At 38.0% G+C, this 15,162-nt stretch overlaps 1 protein-coding gene across 5 annotated transcripts in view; it reads left to right on the top strand.

The window, feature by feature from the left end:
- Positions 1 to 32: 32 nt before the first annotated feature.
- LOC120557752 (equilibrative nucleoside transporter 1-like) overlaps positions 33 to 15,162 on the top strand; it is a 29,050-nt gene continuing 13,920 nt past the window's right edge. For 3 of the 5 annotated variants that reach the window (XR_005639016.1, XR_005639017.1, XM_039798348.1), the window contains exons 1-3: positions 33 to 2,130; positions 4,543 to 4,624; positions 7,789 to 7,961. Coding sequence is in view for 3 of the 5 variants with exons in the window: in XM_039798348.1 (XP_039654282.1) it covers positions 2,105 to 2,130; positions 4,543 to 4,624; positions 7,789 to 7,961 (281 nt within the window). In the remaining 2 variants the exon portion in view is untranslated. The remainder of the gene's footprint in view (positions 2,131 to 4,542; positions 4,625 to 7,788; positions 7,962 to 15,162) is intronic. The other 2 variants (XM_039798356.1, XM_039798365.1) reach the window with 2 other exon arrangements.

The following is a 15,162-nucleotide window of genomic DNA, read 5'->3' on the forward strand; positions in this document are numbered from 1 at the left end:
CTCATGTCGTATTGTCTCCTGTTCAAACTGAGAGTCTTGTCTACAGTCTGACTTATTGAAATAAGACTTCAGTCTGACTTATTGAAATAAAAGACTTCAGTTTGACCTATAGAAATTAAAGATCAGTTTGACTTATTGAAATAAAAGACTTCAGTCTGACTTACTGAAATAAAAGACTTCAGTTTAATCTACAGGAGACACTCAGAGATCTACAGGAATGCACTGACCACGGCAGAGAAAATACAGACTGATGCCTGGGAAACAATACAGAGTTCAAACAGTTCTTCTTTCATGCAAAGGTGTCATGGTGGTGTTTCTTTCTGCTGTTTGGTGGGTTTTCCTGTTTCTCTCCCTGGCAGTCAGTGGGTGCAGCAGAGGGCGTAGTCTCTGTAACGAGGCACACCTTGCAGCATTTCTCTCCTTATCACTCAGTTTCTCTCCCTGGCAGTCTGTGGCTGGCTGGCGGAGCTGGGACTGTGTAATGAGGCACACCTGATATTCATCTCGTTATCTCTCCGATAAAGCCTGGTCCAGACTCCACTCCTGTATCACATTATCCTTTTGCAGTTGATAGAGGTCAGTGGCGCTTGTGTTTTCTACTTTTTGTTTATGTATTTTTGGATTTCTGGACTAACAAGTGTTGTTCAAGCCAGCACTCTTTTATGATTTATTAATGTTATTAGGACAATGCACATTTCTGTAAATGCACCAGTTAGCCAGAAGGCTAATTTTCATCTGTAGTCCTAGTTACCCAGCATGCATGCCTTTATAGTGGGAGGAAACCAGAGCAGCTGAAGGGAACCCACGCAAACATGGGAAGAACATGTAAACTACACACAGAAAGGCGCTGCCTGGACTGGGGATTGAACTCTGCAGTGCCAACTTGCTGTGAGGCAGAAGTGCTAACCACTGAGCCACCATGTCTCCAGTGTTCCCCAGCTTTCAGCCTGACTGAGTCTTCTGGTTGGACCGCTATCTCCTCCTGCTACACCAGACAGACTTCATTACCTCCAAGTGCCTCCAGCCGATTCCCCAGAAACTCAATATTTTTTTTTTTCTTCTTCAATGAACACCCTAAAACCAGCTCCGCCTCCGTCTCTGTGACTTAGGGTCCAAACACAAAAACTCAAACCAAAACAATGAAACACTTTGACCACGTTTGTTAGAGCCCAGTGAACACACAGCCGAGCGAAGCCTCACCCTCTCATTAATGATTAATGATCTGATCACATTGATCTGCTGTTAATTATTGATCAGTTAGATATTGTTAACTCTCTTTTTATTACAAATACTGACTCAAACTGCAAATGCTGCAGGATTAGTCTTTTATTAGATAATGAGTATGTAAGTAAGATATAAACATGAAGATATAAACACAGAAATACAGAGACGTAAAGTACTTTTGTAGTTTTTTCTTTAGTTTTATAAAACCCACTTGAGTCACACAGGTGAAACAGATCAATGTGCAGGTAGAGACAAACAACTTTATTCAACATTAATAACATGAGACAAACCTTTATTCCACCTTCTGTGTGACATTTAAAGATCACCAACAGTTTAACATTTAATATCATGAATAATAAATCAGTTGTTTCCTTTGAATCTGACAATAATTAGATTCTAAAGAAGTAACTGAACTGGTGTTGTTCTGTTATTGCATTGTCACCATCTACACAGTAACAAAGTCCACTGAACTGATATCAGAGGTCAAAGGTCTCTGCTGGCTGAAGAACTGATTCTGCTGAAACTGCAGAAAGAAGAGAGACGAACCACAGCAGGAAGAGAGAGGAAGCAGGATTTATTTAAAACGTGACTGATACAGGAAGAAGTATTTCACAACTGACTGGAAAGAGACTGAAAGAGACAAAGCTTTAACTGCCAGAATATTCAACAAATGGACAGAATATAAACAGAATATTTAACAAACTGACTCCTGACACACTAAAGAGTTAGAGAATAATTTAACAGAGAGAGAGAACAGCTGGTTGGTGTTGAAGTTTAAAAATCAGGAGCAGATTCTGACTGCCGAGAAAAATATCTGCAGAACATCGAGAGAAAATCTCAATCTGATCAGTTCTTCAGTCCATCAGTTCTTCAGAGGAAAATGGCCGTCAGCTCCCCAAGAGATAAGTGAGTCAAAAACAACTTTTCATATTCTCAGTGTTCAGTAGATTTATTGGCTCCATAAATCCTTCGCTGTGTGTCGGGTCCCTCTACATTATGTTTATTACACAACTACTTACTGAAGAAATAAATAATTTGATACAAAATTATTTTATTGATTTTTAAAATGGTCCTTTCATAGACTTTATGATCACAACTGTGTCCATGGCAACAAGCAGTACAGCAGAATGCCATGATTGACCAATCAGAATCAAGTATTTAACAAAGCTGTGTAATTCTCTATAACAGACCATTGCTATGGACACAGCTATGATCACTCTGGAGGACATCTGTCAATCCACAGAAGTTTGAGTAATTTATCAGCTGGGGCAAAAAAAGTAAAGAAACAAAATGGAGAACCAGAAAATGCAGAGGAGAGGTTACCAGACACAGCTGGATGACCGAGAAATGAACAGACATGTAGCAAACATTAAATGGAGTACGTCAAAACATTTTCAGTTTAATGTGAATTATGAGTAGGCTCCATTTTTTCAACCGTGTATTTTCTTTAGCAAAAGCAATATTTTGAGTCAAATCTTTTGATTTATTTGGTAAGTGCAGTAGCTGTATAATAACGTGGATAATGTAGTATTGATATTTTTGGTAGGAGCTGTGTAATAACAGGGATAATGTAGTATTAATTTATTTGGTAAGTACAGTAGCTGTGTAATAATGTGGATAATGTAGTATTGATATGTTTGGTAGGAGCTGTGTAATAACAGGGATAATGTAGTATTGATTTATTTGGTAATTACAGCAGCTGTGTAATAATGTGGATAATGTAGTATTGATATGTTTGGTGAGTAGCTGTGTAATAAGAGGGATAATGTAGTATTAATTTATTTGGTAAGTAGCTGTGTAATAACAGGAATAATGTAATATTGATTTATTTGGTTAGTACCTGTGTAATAACAGGAATAATGTAGTATTGATTTATTTGGTAAGTACCTGTGTAATAACAGGGATAATGTAGTATTGATTTATTTGGTAAGTACCTGTGTAATAACAGGGATAATGTAGTATTGATTTATTTGGTAAGTACCTGTGTAATAACAGGGATAATGTAGTACTGATTTATTTGGTAGGTACCTGTGTAATACCAGGGATAATGTAGTATTGATTTATTTGGTAAGTACCTGTGTAATACCAGGGATAATGTAGTATTGATTTATTTGGTAGGTACCTGTGTAATAACAGGGATAATGTAGTACTGATTTATTTGGTAGGTACCTGTGTAATAACAGGGATAATGTAGTATTGATTTATTTGGTAAGTACCTGTGTAATAACAGGGATAATGTAGTACTGATTTATTTGGTAGGTACCTGTGTAATAACAGGGATAATGTAGTACTGATTTATTTGGTAGGTACCTGTGTAATAACAGGGATAATGTAGTACTGATTTATTTGGTAAGTACCTGTGTAATAACAGGGATAATGTAGTATTGATTTATTTGGTAGGTACCTGTGTAATAACGGGGATAATGTAGTATTGATTTATTTGGTAGGTACCTGTGTAATAACAGGGATAATGTAGTATTGATTTATTTGGTAGGTACCTGTGTAATAACAGGGATAATGTAGTATTGATTTATTTGGTAGGTACCTGTGTAATAACAGGGATAATGTAGTATTGATTTATTTGGTAAGTACCTGTGTAATAACGGGGATAATGTAGTATTGATTTATTTGGTAGGTACCTGTGTAATAACAGGGATAATGTAGTACTGATTTATTTGGTAGGTACCTGTGTAATAACAGGGATAATGTAGTACTGATTTATTTGGTAAGTACCTGTGTAATAACAGGGATAATGTAGTATTGATTTATTTGGTAGGTACCTGTGTAATAACGGGGATAATGTAGTATTGATTTATTTGGTAGGTACCTGTGTAATAACGGGGATAATGTAGTATTGATTTATTTGGTAGGTACCTGTGTAATAACGGGGATAATGTAGTATTGATTTATTTGGTAGGTACCTGTGTAATAACGGGCATAATGTAGAGCGAGCCGGACACAAATACATCGACGACAGGGTGACGCAGAGACGTTCTCTTCAATGTCAAAATCTGTGATCAAATCTGATCAGACTCTCCTGCCACTCTGACTGACTGATAATTATTGACTGATGTGTTGTTTGTTATTTCACTTATGCTGTGAAATTAGTTCATGTGCCCCCCTATGAAAGAGCAGATACCCAGCCTTCTATCTGCTCAGAGTAAACTACACATATTAGGATGTTTTTAATATTTCAGGGTTAGATGGTTGTAAATATGAAGATAAGGAGCCGCCTGCAGAACAAAGACAAACACTCAGGCGTTCATGTGTTTAATAATAAAATATTTATTTTTTTACTTTGAAAATGTCTTTCTGCAGGTACTTTGGCGTCTGGCTGATTTTCTTCATGCTCGGTTTGGGAACGCTGCTGCCCTGGAACTTCTTCATGACAGCTACCATGGTATGACATCACTTCCTGTCTGTGCTCCACCTGCACACCATCTTCTGCTCTGAACCAACTTTTATTTTGAAGGATGGGGAAGCAGTCCAGATACTGAATTAAGCTAATGCTAGCTTGTGCCAGGTGAAATGTTTTTATTTTATTTCAGATATTAGGAGTTCCTCAAGCGGCTGCTTGAGGCGAGTCATTCCCCATCCAAACTTCACAGGAGAATTTAACGTGTTTACAGCCTGGGACAAAACAAACGTTTTAGTCGCTATAGACATTCCTTTTTCATGACTGCATTTTTATATAATTCACCTGTTATTATATTAAAGATGCAAAATGTAATACTGACAGCTAGTATTTAAAATAGTTATTGCAGTACAAATTCAAAATACTGGAGAGAGTCGTCTCCCTGGCCCCCTCCTCCCCAGACTCGAAGTTCATGGAGGTTGCCAGCCTGAGACCGCGGCATCCAAAACAATGTTGGTAGACGTTAGTCTCACATAGCCGGACATTACTCCACAGCACAGCTGAGTAGCTAACGTTAGATGCTGGCTATATTGACATGTCATAAAAGCCCGTGCTCACGCGGAGCTCTCTACTCGACGGACAGACACGATTCCTCGGCTTAGAATTACGTTGAGAACTGCTACAAATGACACTACCTTGCCGCTTTCTCCACCCGACTGAACACACTTTGTGTTAGAATTACATCAAAATTGGCTAAACACACTGCAAACCCACGGTCCTCTCTTCCTGATTTACAGCCCCCCTATTTTGGCTTCAAATAACTCACCGTTGTTGGCTATGGCTGCTGAACAGGCTACATGTTGTAAACAGCCATGGCCCGCTTGCCTGGTCATCCCGTAACATTAGCAGTTAGCATGGGGGTGTTAGCCAGCACCAGTCGGGATCACTTTACTGGCTGTGTCTCATATTGGACCTTTTAAGGCTTAAATCTGCATACTGTTACTATCTACACAAGATTAGGTATTTCAGTATGAAAACCCGGATATTTTATTTAACAAAGTATCCTGTATCATAAATACATGTCTGGTATTTGTAGCAAAGCAAACCATTTGAAAATCTATTCGAAATTCATTGTGGATAGACCCCTGCCTCGATAGACTTGCATGCATTAAGCGGCGCGACATGTCCGTCCCAAACTGACGACCACCTTGACGTATCACTGTAATGAACTGCAGTGGTCAGTGAAGTATCTACGGGTATACAGTATCTCACAAAAGTGGGTACACCCCTCACATTTTAGTAAATATTTCATTGTATCTTTTAATGGGACAACACTAAAGGTTCCCATTTAACGGGTAGGAAAAAACTCACCTGAGCATCTGTCGGCTTGTCTAGACGAAATAAAGAAGTGGATGTCTACAAATTTCTTAAAATTAAATGATAATAAAACGGAACTTATACTTTTTGGTCCTCCTAAAAGTAGCCTAAATCATATCCCTGAAGCGTTTACACTCTCTATACCTACAAATACTTGTGTGAAAAATCTTGGTGTTTCAATAGATAGTTCTTTGAAATTGGATAAACAAATTAACTCTGTTGTTAGTTCGTGTTTCTTTCATTTACGTATGCTGACTAAAGTTAAGCCGTTTTTATTCTCCCCCCCAGCTGAAGCTTTGTGGGGGGGGATACATAGAATTTTATCATTTTCCCGACTGGACTACTGTAATGCTTTATATTACGGAATAAATTCTACAACTTTAACACGTCTTCAAACAGTCCAGAATGCGGCGGCCAAGACTTTTAAAAGGACGTTCGTAAATACGAACACATCACTCCAATTTTAGCTTCCCTTCACTGGTTGCCGGTTCGTTTTAGGGTCGATTTTAAAATTCTTTTATTTGTTTATAAATGTCTTAACAATCAAGCTCCCCTCTATTTATCGGAGCTCCTAGAGCAATACACTCCTTCCAGGGATCTTAGGTCAGGTACACAGAAACTTTTATCCATACCACGGTACAGGTTAAAACACAGAGGTTATCGTGCCTTTGCCATTGCTGGCCCGACACTATGGAATAGCTTGCCCTCTCATATTCGTTCTGCTTCTGACTTGTCAGTTTTCAAGTCACTCTTGAAAACACACTTTTATTCAATTGCTTTTAATAGTGTTTAATTTGTTTTTAATTTTTCTTGTTTTGTCTGTCGTGTGATATTCTATTGCTCTGTAAAGCACATTGGTCAGCTTGTCTGTATAAATAGTGCTGTATAAGTAAATTTTGACTTGACTTGACTAAAGAAATTACACTTTGCTACAATGTAAAGTATTAAGTGTACAGCTTGTATAACAGTGTAAATGTGCAGTCCCCTAAAAATAACTCAACACACAGCCATTAATGTCTAAACCACTGGCAACAAAAGTCATTACACCCCTATGTTAAATTCCTATGGAGGCAGGCAGATGTTTATTATAAAGGCCAGTTATTTCATGAATCCAGGATACTATGCATCCTGATAAAGTTCCCTTGGCCTTTGGAATTAAAATAGCCCCCGCACATCATAACATACCCTTCACCATACCGAGAGATTGGCATGGGGTACTTTCCATAACATCATCTCTCAATGCAAATCAAACCAGCTATTAGGCTAACCGACATAAAACCATGCCAATCTCTAGGTATGGTGAAGGGTATGTGATGATGTGGGGGTATGGTGAAGGGTATGTGATGATGTGGGGGTATGGCGAAGGGTATGTGATGATGTGGGGCTATTTTAATTCCAAAGGCCAAGAGAACTTTATCAGGATGCAGGGTATCCTGGATCTATGAAATAACTGGCCTTTAAAAATAAACATCTGCCTGCCTCTATGGGAATTTAACATAGGGTTGTTCTCACTTTTGTTGCCAGCGGTTTAGACATTAATGGCTGTGTGTTGAGTTATTTTGAGGGGACAGCACATTGTTATACAAGCTGTACACTTAATACTTCACTTTGTAGCAAAGTGTAATTTCTTCAGTGTTGTCCCATTAAAAGATATAATGAAATGTTTAGTAAAATGTGAGGGGTGAACTCAGTTTTGTGAGATACTGTGTATCTAGAGTCGAACCAATGGGTGCAGAGCTGAGAGCCACAGACAGGAAGTCAGCCCACATGTTGTTGTTGTTTGAGTCTGAATATTGTAAACAGAATAACACAATGGTTGTCTGTGTCTTTAGTACTTCACCAGCCGTCTGAAGGACTCGTCATCGGTCGATTATTCAGCCAATCAGACAGAAGCAGAAGGTGAACATCGCAGCATTCTGGAGGCTAAATTCAACAACGTGATGACGCTGTGCGCCATGCTGCCGTTGCTCCTTTGCACTTGCCTCAACTCCTTCCTGCACTCACTGTGAGTACTGTAACACAACACCAACGAAAGAGTCCAACAACAACTGGTCTTTGAGCATTTATTATATTTTGCAAAATATGAGAATACAGATTCAAAGGTACATGCAGTACAACTGAATGAGCATTACTAAACTAAAATCTAAACATCACATCATCATATAGTCAAAACCTCTCTCAAGCCACCCCTCTAACTTTATCTTTTAGCCTGGCCATAGTTGAAAAGAGGACATCACCAAAAGTCAAACCATCCTCACCTTCCTCCCTGCTCTCTGTTCCCAACATTAGCCTAAACAATAGTTTATCTCAGGAGGCAGTAGGAGACATGGTTTGTGGCCTTCTCGACTTTGTCTGCTAAAAAGTTAAACAAAATGAGAAGCTAGAGTTTCTTAAACAAAAACCACTAGGCCAAGAGTTCATGGCTGCTGCTGTCCCTCTCTAGTCTTTAAGAGTCTAACAGGAAGGAACAACATTTTATGGAGGTTTAAAACAATCTTTAAGCAAATGGTTAAAATCATTAATCAATAATGGTTAAAATAAAATTTGCTACCACAGTCCACCCTTTTGATTACAAAATAATCACACAAATAAATTTTACTTTAAAAATTCAAACCTTCTTAAAGATTCAAACATAATTGATCACAAAATTCAACCTTTACTTCTTAAGATTCAAACTTATGGATATAATTGTCTATTGCTGAAATGCTGTTTTTAAAGAGGTACAAAAAAAACCCCTTTTTAATTGTAGCAAGCGTTCACGTCTAAGTAAAAATAATAAAACAAAAATTTTAATCAGTCTCACACAATATCAGAAACGGAGTCCAGGACCTCATCATCATACCTGGACAGACGAAACAAGTCAGAGGACTCAGTATTCTGAAGTGCCTGATACTGTATCATATTTACCATGAAGATGGAGGAAATCATTTTCTTGACTAGTGGGATTATGCAGCATACACAGATCAGGAAACCAAAAATCAAAGTTATTAGTTGTGCAACAAATCGAGCTAACCAAGCCTTCCATCCCCCTTGAAAAACCCAGGCCCACCAGTCCCATCCTGCATAGTGTTCTGGGATGTCCTGTGCTTTGAGATTAGTCAAAAGTAGGTTCAAGTGGTGAATGGTGTCAGTGATGTTTCCTGAAATGTCTGGAATGAATGTGCAGCAGTGTGTTCCAATTATGTGACATAGTCCCCCCTGTGCTGCTAGCAATAGGTACAATCCCATCTGATGCTGCATTAGCATGTTTCTCATAGCTCGCATAACAGGAGGAAATTCTCCAAACCCTGAAATCATCATAGCAGTCAAATTCTCAAGACTTTCCTGAACCCGATCAATATTATGTGCATTGTTTACTGTTCCATACCAAGGAAAGAATCCTGCTGCAAATTTAGTTCCTGGGCTGGTAACCTCTCGCTTATCTCGAGCAGAAACATCAGATGTGGGCATGTACATGGGATAGTGGTGAGTTGTATGCACAAGGGAAGTCATAACTGTAATAGAAGGTGTCAAATATATCATACTACATCTTCCTGCCCATTGTGAAGTCAAAATCTGATACCAATGGTCTCGACAGAGCCAAACATAATCCACTAGAGACCCTGCGCCAGAATCATCAGGCCAACGCATGGTGTGAGTCAAAGATGGTATCAGTACTGAAGCACTAAGATACCCTGGTGTGGAGTGTAAGCATGCACTAATATTTAAATCCCCTGTTGCGCACGTACAATTCAAAGTCCGCTGACAACCCGTGGTTACCCCCAAATACTGAGAACCCATGCGACGAGGTCGTTCAATGCATAGGGCATGCGTCAAATTCTTCATAAGGCTATGGTGAAACTGTCCTATACTATCAGATGCTTTTCCATTTTTAGTTTTAAAAATAGTACCATTCGGAGCATGCACAGTGCGATTCGCAAAACCTCCACAAGGTGAAGGTTGAATAAAAGCCGAATAGAACTGACCCCCCTCCTCTCTAACATCCTTGAGTGCTGTCAGAGCACAGACAACTTCTGTGAGATTCAATGTGTGTGGTTTTACTGGGGTAGCCTGCTTCTGAGAGTGGGGAAATAGTGAACAAACATAACAAGAGTCATTATACCCTACATCACGCGTGAACTTCTTAACTAGGCCAAGCCATGCATTAGTGGAGAATGCATCATTCTCATCAGAAGATCCCCATCTGTTAGATAAACTTTCAAAAGTCTGCGTCAAATGTGGTGATTCTGTGTGAGATGTGGAAGGTGAGATTACTTTAAGATAGAAAGATCCACAGGGAAGCCTCCCTAAGGTCATAATACACACAACGCTTGAAGTAACTGGTGGTACATTGGTATGTTAACAAGATGCCTGTTGAGGAATAGTTTACTTTCTTTATTGACAATCTATTGGTTAGGTTTGTGTGGTCGTTAGGAACTTCATAGCCCCAACCTACATTACCTGTATACCAAACAGCCTGTTTCCATGAGGAACATATGGGTCCTCCTTCTCTGTAGTATCCTAAATCCATTATCACTGTAATGTAACATACATATATCTCTCTCTCTCCTATTGATGCTCCATGCTCCCCGCACCTGCCGACAACGCCAAAATGTTATGGAAGTTTTCTTGAAGCAGCAGAGTTTAGTAAATATCAATGATAAAAATGAAAACATATAAAGACTGTTTGAGAATTAAACCAAAGTCTGGTCTTTGAGCATTTATTATATTTTGCAAAATATGAGAATACAGATTCAAAGGTACATGCAGTACAACTGAATGAGCATTACTTTTAATTCCCTGTAGGATTGTGTATGGATTTGGCACATTTGGTGCGCGCGCATGAACAGCTGCATTGACAGCTTTCAAGTCCTGAACAAAACGCCATTCCGTCGGAATGCCTTTTGGCCGTATTTTCTTTACCGGAAAAATCGGTGTTCTAACAGGAGAATCTGGACACGGAATTATAACTCCTGTATCCAATAAGGAGTTAATAACGGGTCGGATTCCATCAATCTTCCTGTTTTAACGGATATTGATGTTTCTGTGGTCTGTAGTCGAACGTGGTATTATGACGACAGGTTGACAATTTTTAATCAACCCCACGTCATATTTATGTGTCGCCCAAAGGTGTGTTGGCACTTTGGCTAAAAGTGGTGAGACGTCAGTAGGTAAAATGTTGTTACCAGACAATCCATCGTTCAATCCAGTTACACCGGATAAAGACAAATCGGTTTCCTGATCAAATAAAGACAAAGAGAGAAGAATATGAGCTACAGAGTTAGAAATTCTGAAAAAGTGTTTCTGTTTATCAGTCAAGGCTACCGTCACCGTGCGCGTATGCGTGCCAGTAGACGTAAGACAACTGTCGGTCCTTGGACTGGTCAAGGAATTTGTCAACATATTCTTCTTCTGGAGTTGGGGAGACAAGAGAGATACAATGCATTTGTTGTGGTGTTCTCATCACTGCTAAAGGTGACACTAGTTGTTGTGCTTCTGTCAGGAGGTCGATAGCCCGACAAAGGTTAACGTCCCATAGAAATGTGAAGGAGTGTGCACTTTTTGATTTTAACAAAAACATGTCAGGAAAAAGATGATTTTTGTCAAAAAAGGCCAGTGGGGGTAGGAATTACCCCTATACCAAAAACACACATTAGATCTCTTCCTAATAAATTTACCGGGCACACAGGTGAGAGCAAAAATGAGCATTTTGCTCTTCTCTCTGGGTCTGGATCTGTAGGATCTGTGTGCACACAAGTCATTGGAACGGTAAATTTCTCTGGCATTATCATACCACTTGCACTTCTAGAAAGAATTACCCTACCAGAAAGTTTTTGTTTTGGAAACAATGATTTTTTCAAAACCGAATTTGTAGCCCCTGAATCAACCAAGAATTATATTTCCCTCCCCTGTATTGTCAACACTGTTGTAGGCAGTTTTTTATACACATCTGATGAATACATAGCATAAGTAGGCATTTTCTCTGCTAATTCCTTCTTTTCTATATGCTGTATTGCATCTAATATGTTTTGCTTATTGTTTGGGGGTGGTGTAGGTGTTTGTGGTATGCAGGAAAGCATGTCTTCATTGCAAGCATGTGTATCTATGTGTGTGTGCATGTTACCCTCCTTAACAGGCCCTCTCTAGTCTTTAAGAGTCTAAGAGGAAGGAACAACATTTTATGGAGGTTTAAAACAATCTTTAAGCAAATGGTTAAAATCATTAATCAATAATGGTTAAAATAAAATTTGCCACCACAGTCTTTTGGAGGTTATAGATGTCCTTGAAGAGGGTTAATTAGTCCTGAGAAGACCAGAGAACCTGGAGAACCTTTAGGGGTTCCAGCACCCGTTTCAACAGCCAATAGAGAAGTCAGCTGGTCAAGTCAGCTACAAACTATAGGAACTGTCAGCTGGTGGAAATGGCAGAGTTCTAGATGAGGCTCAACGAGCACTGTGAGCACGGTATGTGGTGGAGAGAGCTACAGAGAGACTGAAGAGAAGGAGCAACAATAGAACAAAGGATAAATCAGAGAAATAAAACCCTTTTCTCCCTTTAATCGCTACTAGAAATGCCTCTGTAGCTCACTATCACTCTCCTCATTCATACTTAAGATGCTACAAATGATATCCAGCTAAAAAAAAGCCTAAAACGTCTGAAGTTAGAACGGAAGTACATAGAGTGGTTTCTATGCAGATTCTACACTGTCTCGTCTCATTGGTAAAAACTGTCAGCTTTCAGAACGCTGCAGACCGGAGACATACAAGGAGACTAAAGTTTACACTCGTCTCGGCCAGACTTCTTTTCTTTGAACTGGACTTTAGAGAACAAAAAACTTTCCATATCCTGAGAAGAAACATTCAAACCTTCTGACTGTTGCCATCTTTCTTTAAATCGGTTTCTTTGTTACTAGCCAAGGTTTCCGTATACTTTGTTCTTCTGTGTGTGTGTGAGTGTGTGTGTGTGTGTGTGTGTATATATGTGTGTGTGTGTGTATATATGTGTGTGTGTGTATGTATGTGTATATATATATATTAGGGCTGTCAAAATTAACGCGTAAATTTTTGCGTTAATTTTTTAATATTTAACTCGATAAAAAAAATTTACGAAATTAACGCAGCTGTGTTTGTTTACTTCATGTGGCAGCTGAGAAACGTAATACATCTACATAACAGCAGGCGGTACTACTCTGTATTGTTGCCCAAGTAATGAAAACCGGCAGCTGATTGGACGAACGCGTCACATGGGTTTGTTTTCTCCAGATATTGAGAGCCAGACTGTCATGGCGGCCGTTCAGAATACGATCTCATATTGTACTAAAATAGTTCACTGAAGCATGTTTCTGAAAACATTTTAAGCGAGAAATAGGCCTTGCAGTTGCTGAATCTGTCTTCATTTCAGCTCAACAAGGGTCAGTTTAGAAGATTTTCGTCAGATTTTGAGAGACTAGTCACCTCATTGTCCCGACTGCCCTGCCGCCGACTGAACATAGGCTCGTTGGAGATGAACTGTTTCTAGCCGTTTCCAGCAGCCTTCAACAGGACTAAGCCAAATTGTTGCTGCTGTTGTTCTGAAAGATATTAAACATTCTGAACTTAGCAGAACCTTTCCTTGATTGTTTTTTAGCATTTAAATATCCATTATGACAAGCTTCAGTCTCAATTTAAAAAAGCGATTAATCGCGATTAATTACAGCAAATTGTGCAATTAATTAGTTAATTTTTTTTAATCGATTGACAGCCCAAATATATATATATGTGTGTGTGTGTGTGTGTGTGTATATGTGTATATATATATATATATATATATATGTATGTGTATGTGTGTGTATATGTGTGTGTGTATATGTATGTATATATATTTGTATGTATGTATGTATGTATGTGTGTATATATATATATATATATATATATATATATTTGTATGTATGTTATGTATGTGTGTATGTATATATATATATATGTATGTATGTATGTGTATGTATATGGTATGTTTGTTGTTGTATTATTTATTATATATATATATGTTATTATTTATAGTATATATATATGTATGTATATATGTATGTATATATATATGTATGTATGTATATATATGTATGTATATATATATATAATATTTTATATGTATGTATATATATTATGTGTATTTATATTTATATATATATATATATGTATGTATATATATGTATGTTATATGTATTATATGTATATGTATATATATGTATATGTATATATATTTTTTTTATATGTATGTTTGTATGTATGTTTGTATGCATATATATATGTATATATATGTATATATATATATATATATATGTATATATATATCTATGTATATATGTATATATATATATATATATATATGTATGTATATCTATGTATATATATATATATGTATGTATATATATATATGTGTATATATATGTATGTATATGTATATTATGTATATGTATATATATATATATGTATATATGTATATATGTATATATGTATATATATGTATGTATATGTATATATATATGTATATATATATATATATATATATATATATATATATATATATATATACCATCTTCAATGCTCTAACTGAGAGAAGGAGGTTGTTCCCCAAAATCTCGCAATACATGGCCCCGGTCATCCTCTCCTTAATACAGTGCAGTCGCCCTGTCCCATGTGCACAAAAACACCCCCAAAGCATGATGCTACCACCCCCATGCTTCACAGTAGGGATGGTGTTCTTGGGATGGTACTCATCATTCTTCTTCCTCCAAACATGGTTAGTGGAATTATGACCAAGAAGTTCTATTTTGGTCTCATCTGACCACATGACTTTCTCCCATGACTGCTCTGGATCATCCAGATGGTCATTGGCAAACTTAAGACGGGCCTTGACATGTGCTGGTTTAAGCAGGGGAACCTTCCGTGCCATGCATGATTTCAAACCATGACATCTTAGTGTATTACCAACAGTAACCTTGGAAACGGTGGTCCCAGCTCTTTTCAGGTCATTGACCAGCTCCTCCCGTGTAGTCCTGGGCTGATTTCTCACTTTTCTTAGGATCATTGAGACCCCACGAGGTGAGATCTTGCATGGAGCCCCAGTCCGAGGGAGATTGACAGTCATGTTTAGCTTCTTCCATTTTCTAATGATTGCTCCAATAGTGGACCTTTTTTCACCAAGCTGTGGACATGTGGACATGCACCTACGATGACAATTTCAGACCC

Source organism: Perca fluviatilis, chromosome 1, assembly GCF_010015445.1.
Source record: "Perca fluviatilis chromosome 1, GENO_Pfluv_1.0, whole genome shotgun sequence".
Classification (NCBI taxonomy): domain Eukaryota; kingdom Metazoa; phylum Chordata; class Actinopteri; order Perciformes; family Percidae; genus Perca; species Perca fluviatilis.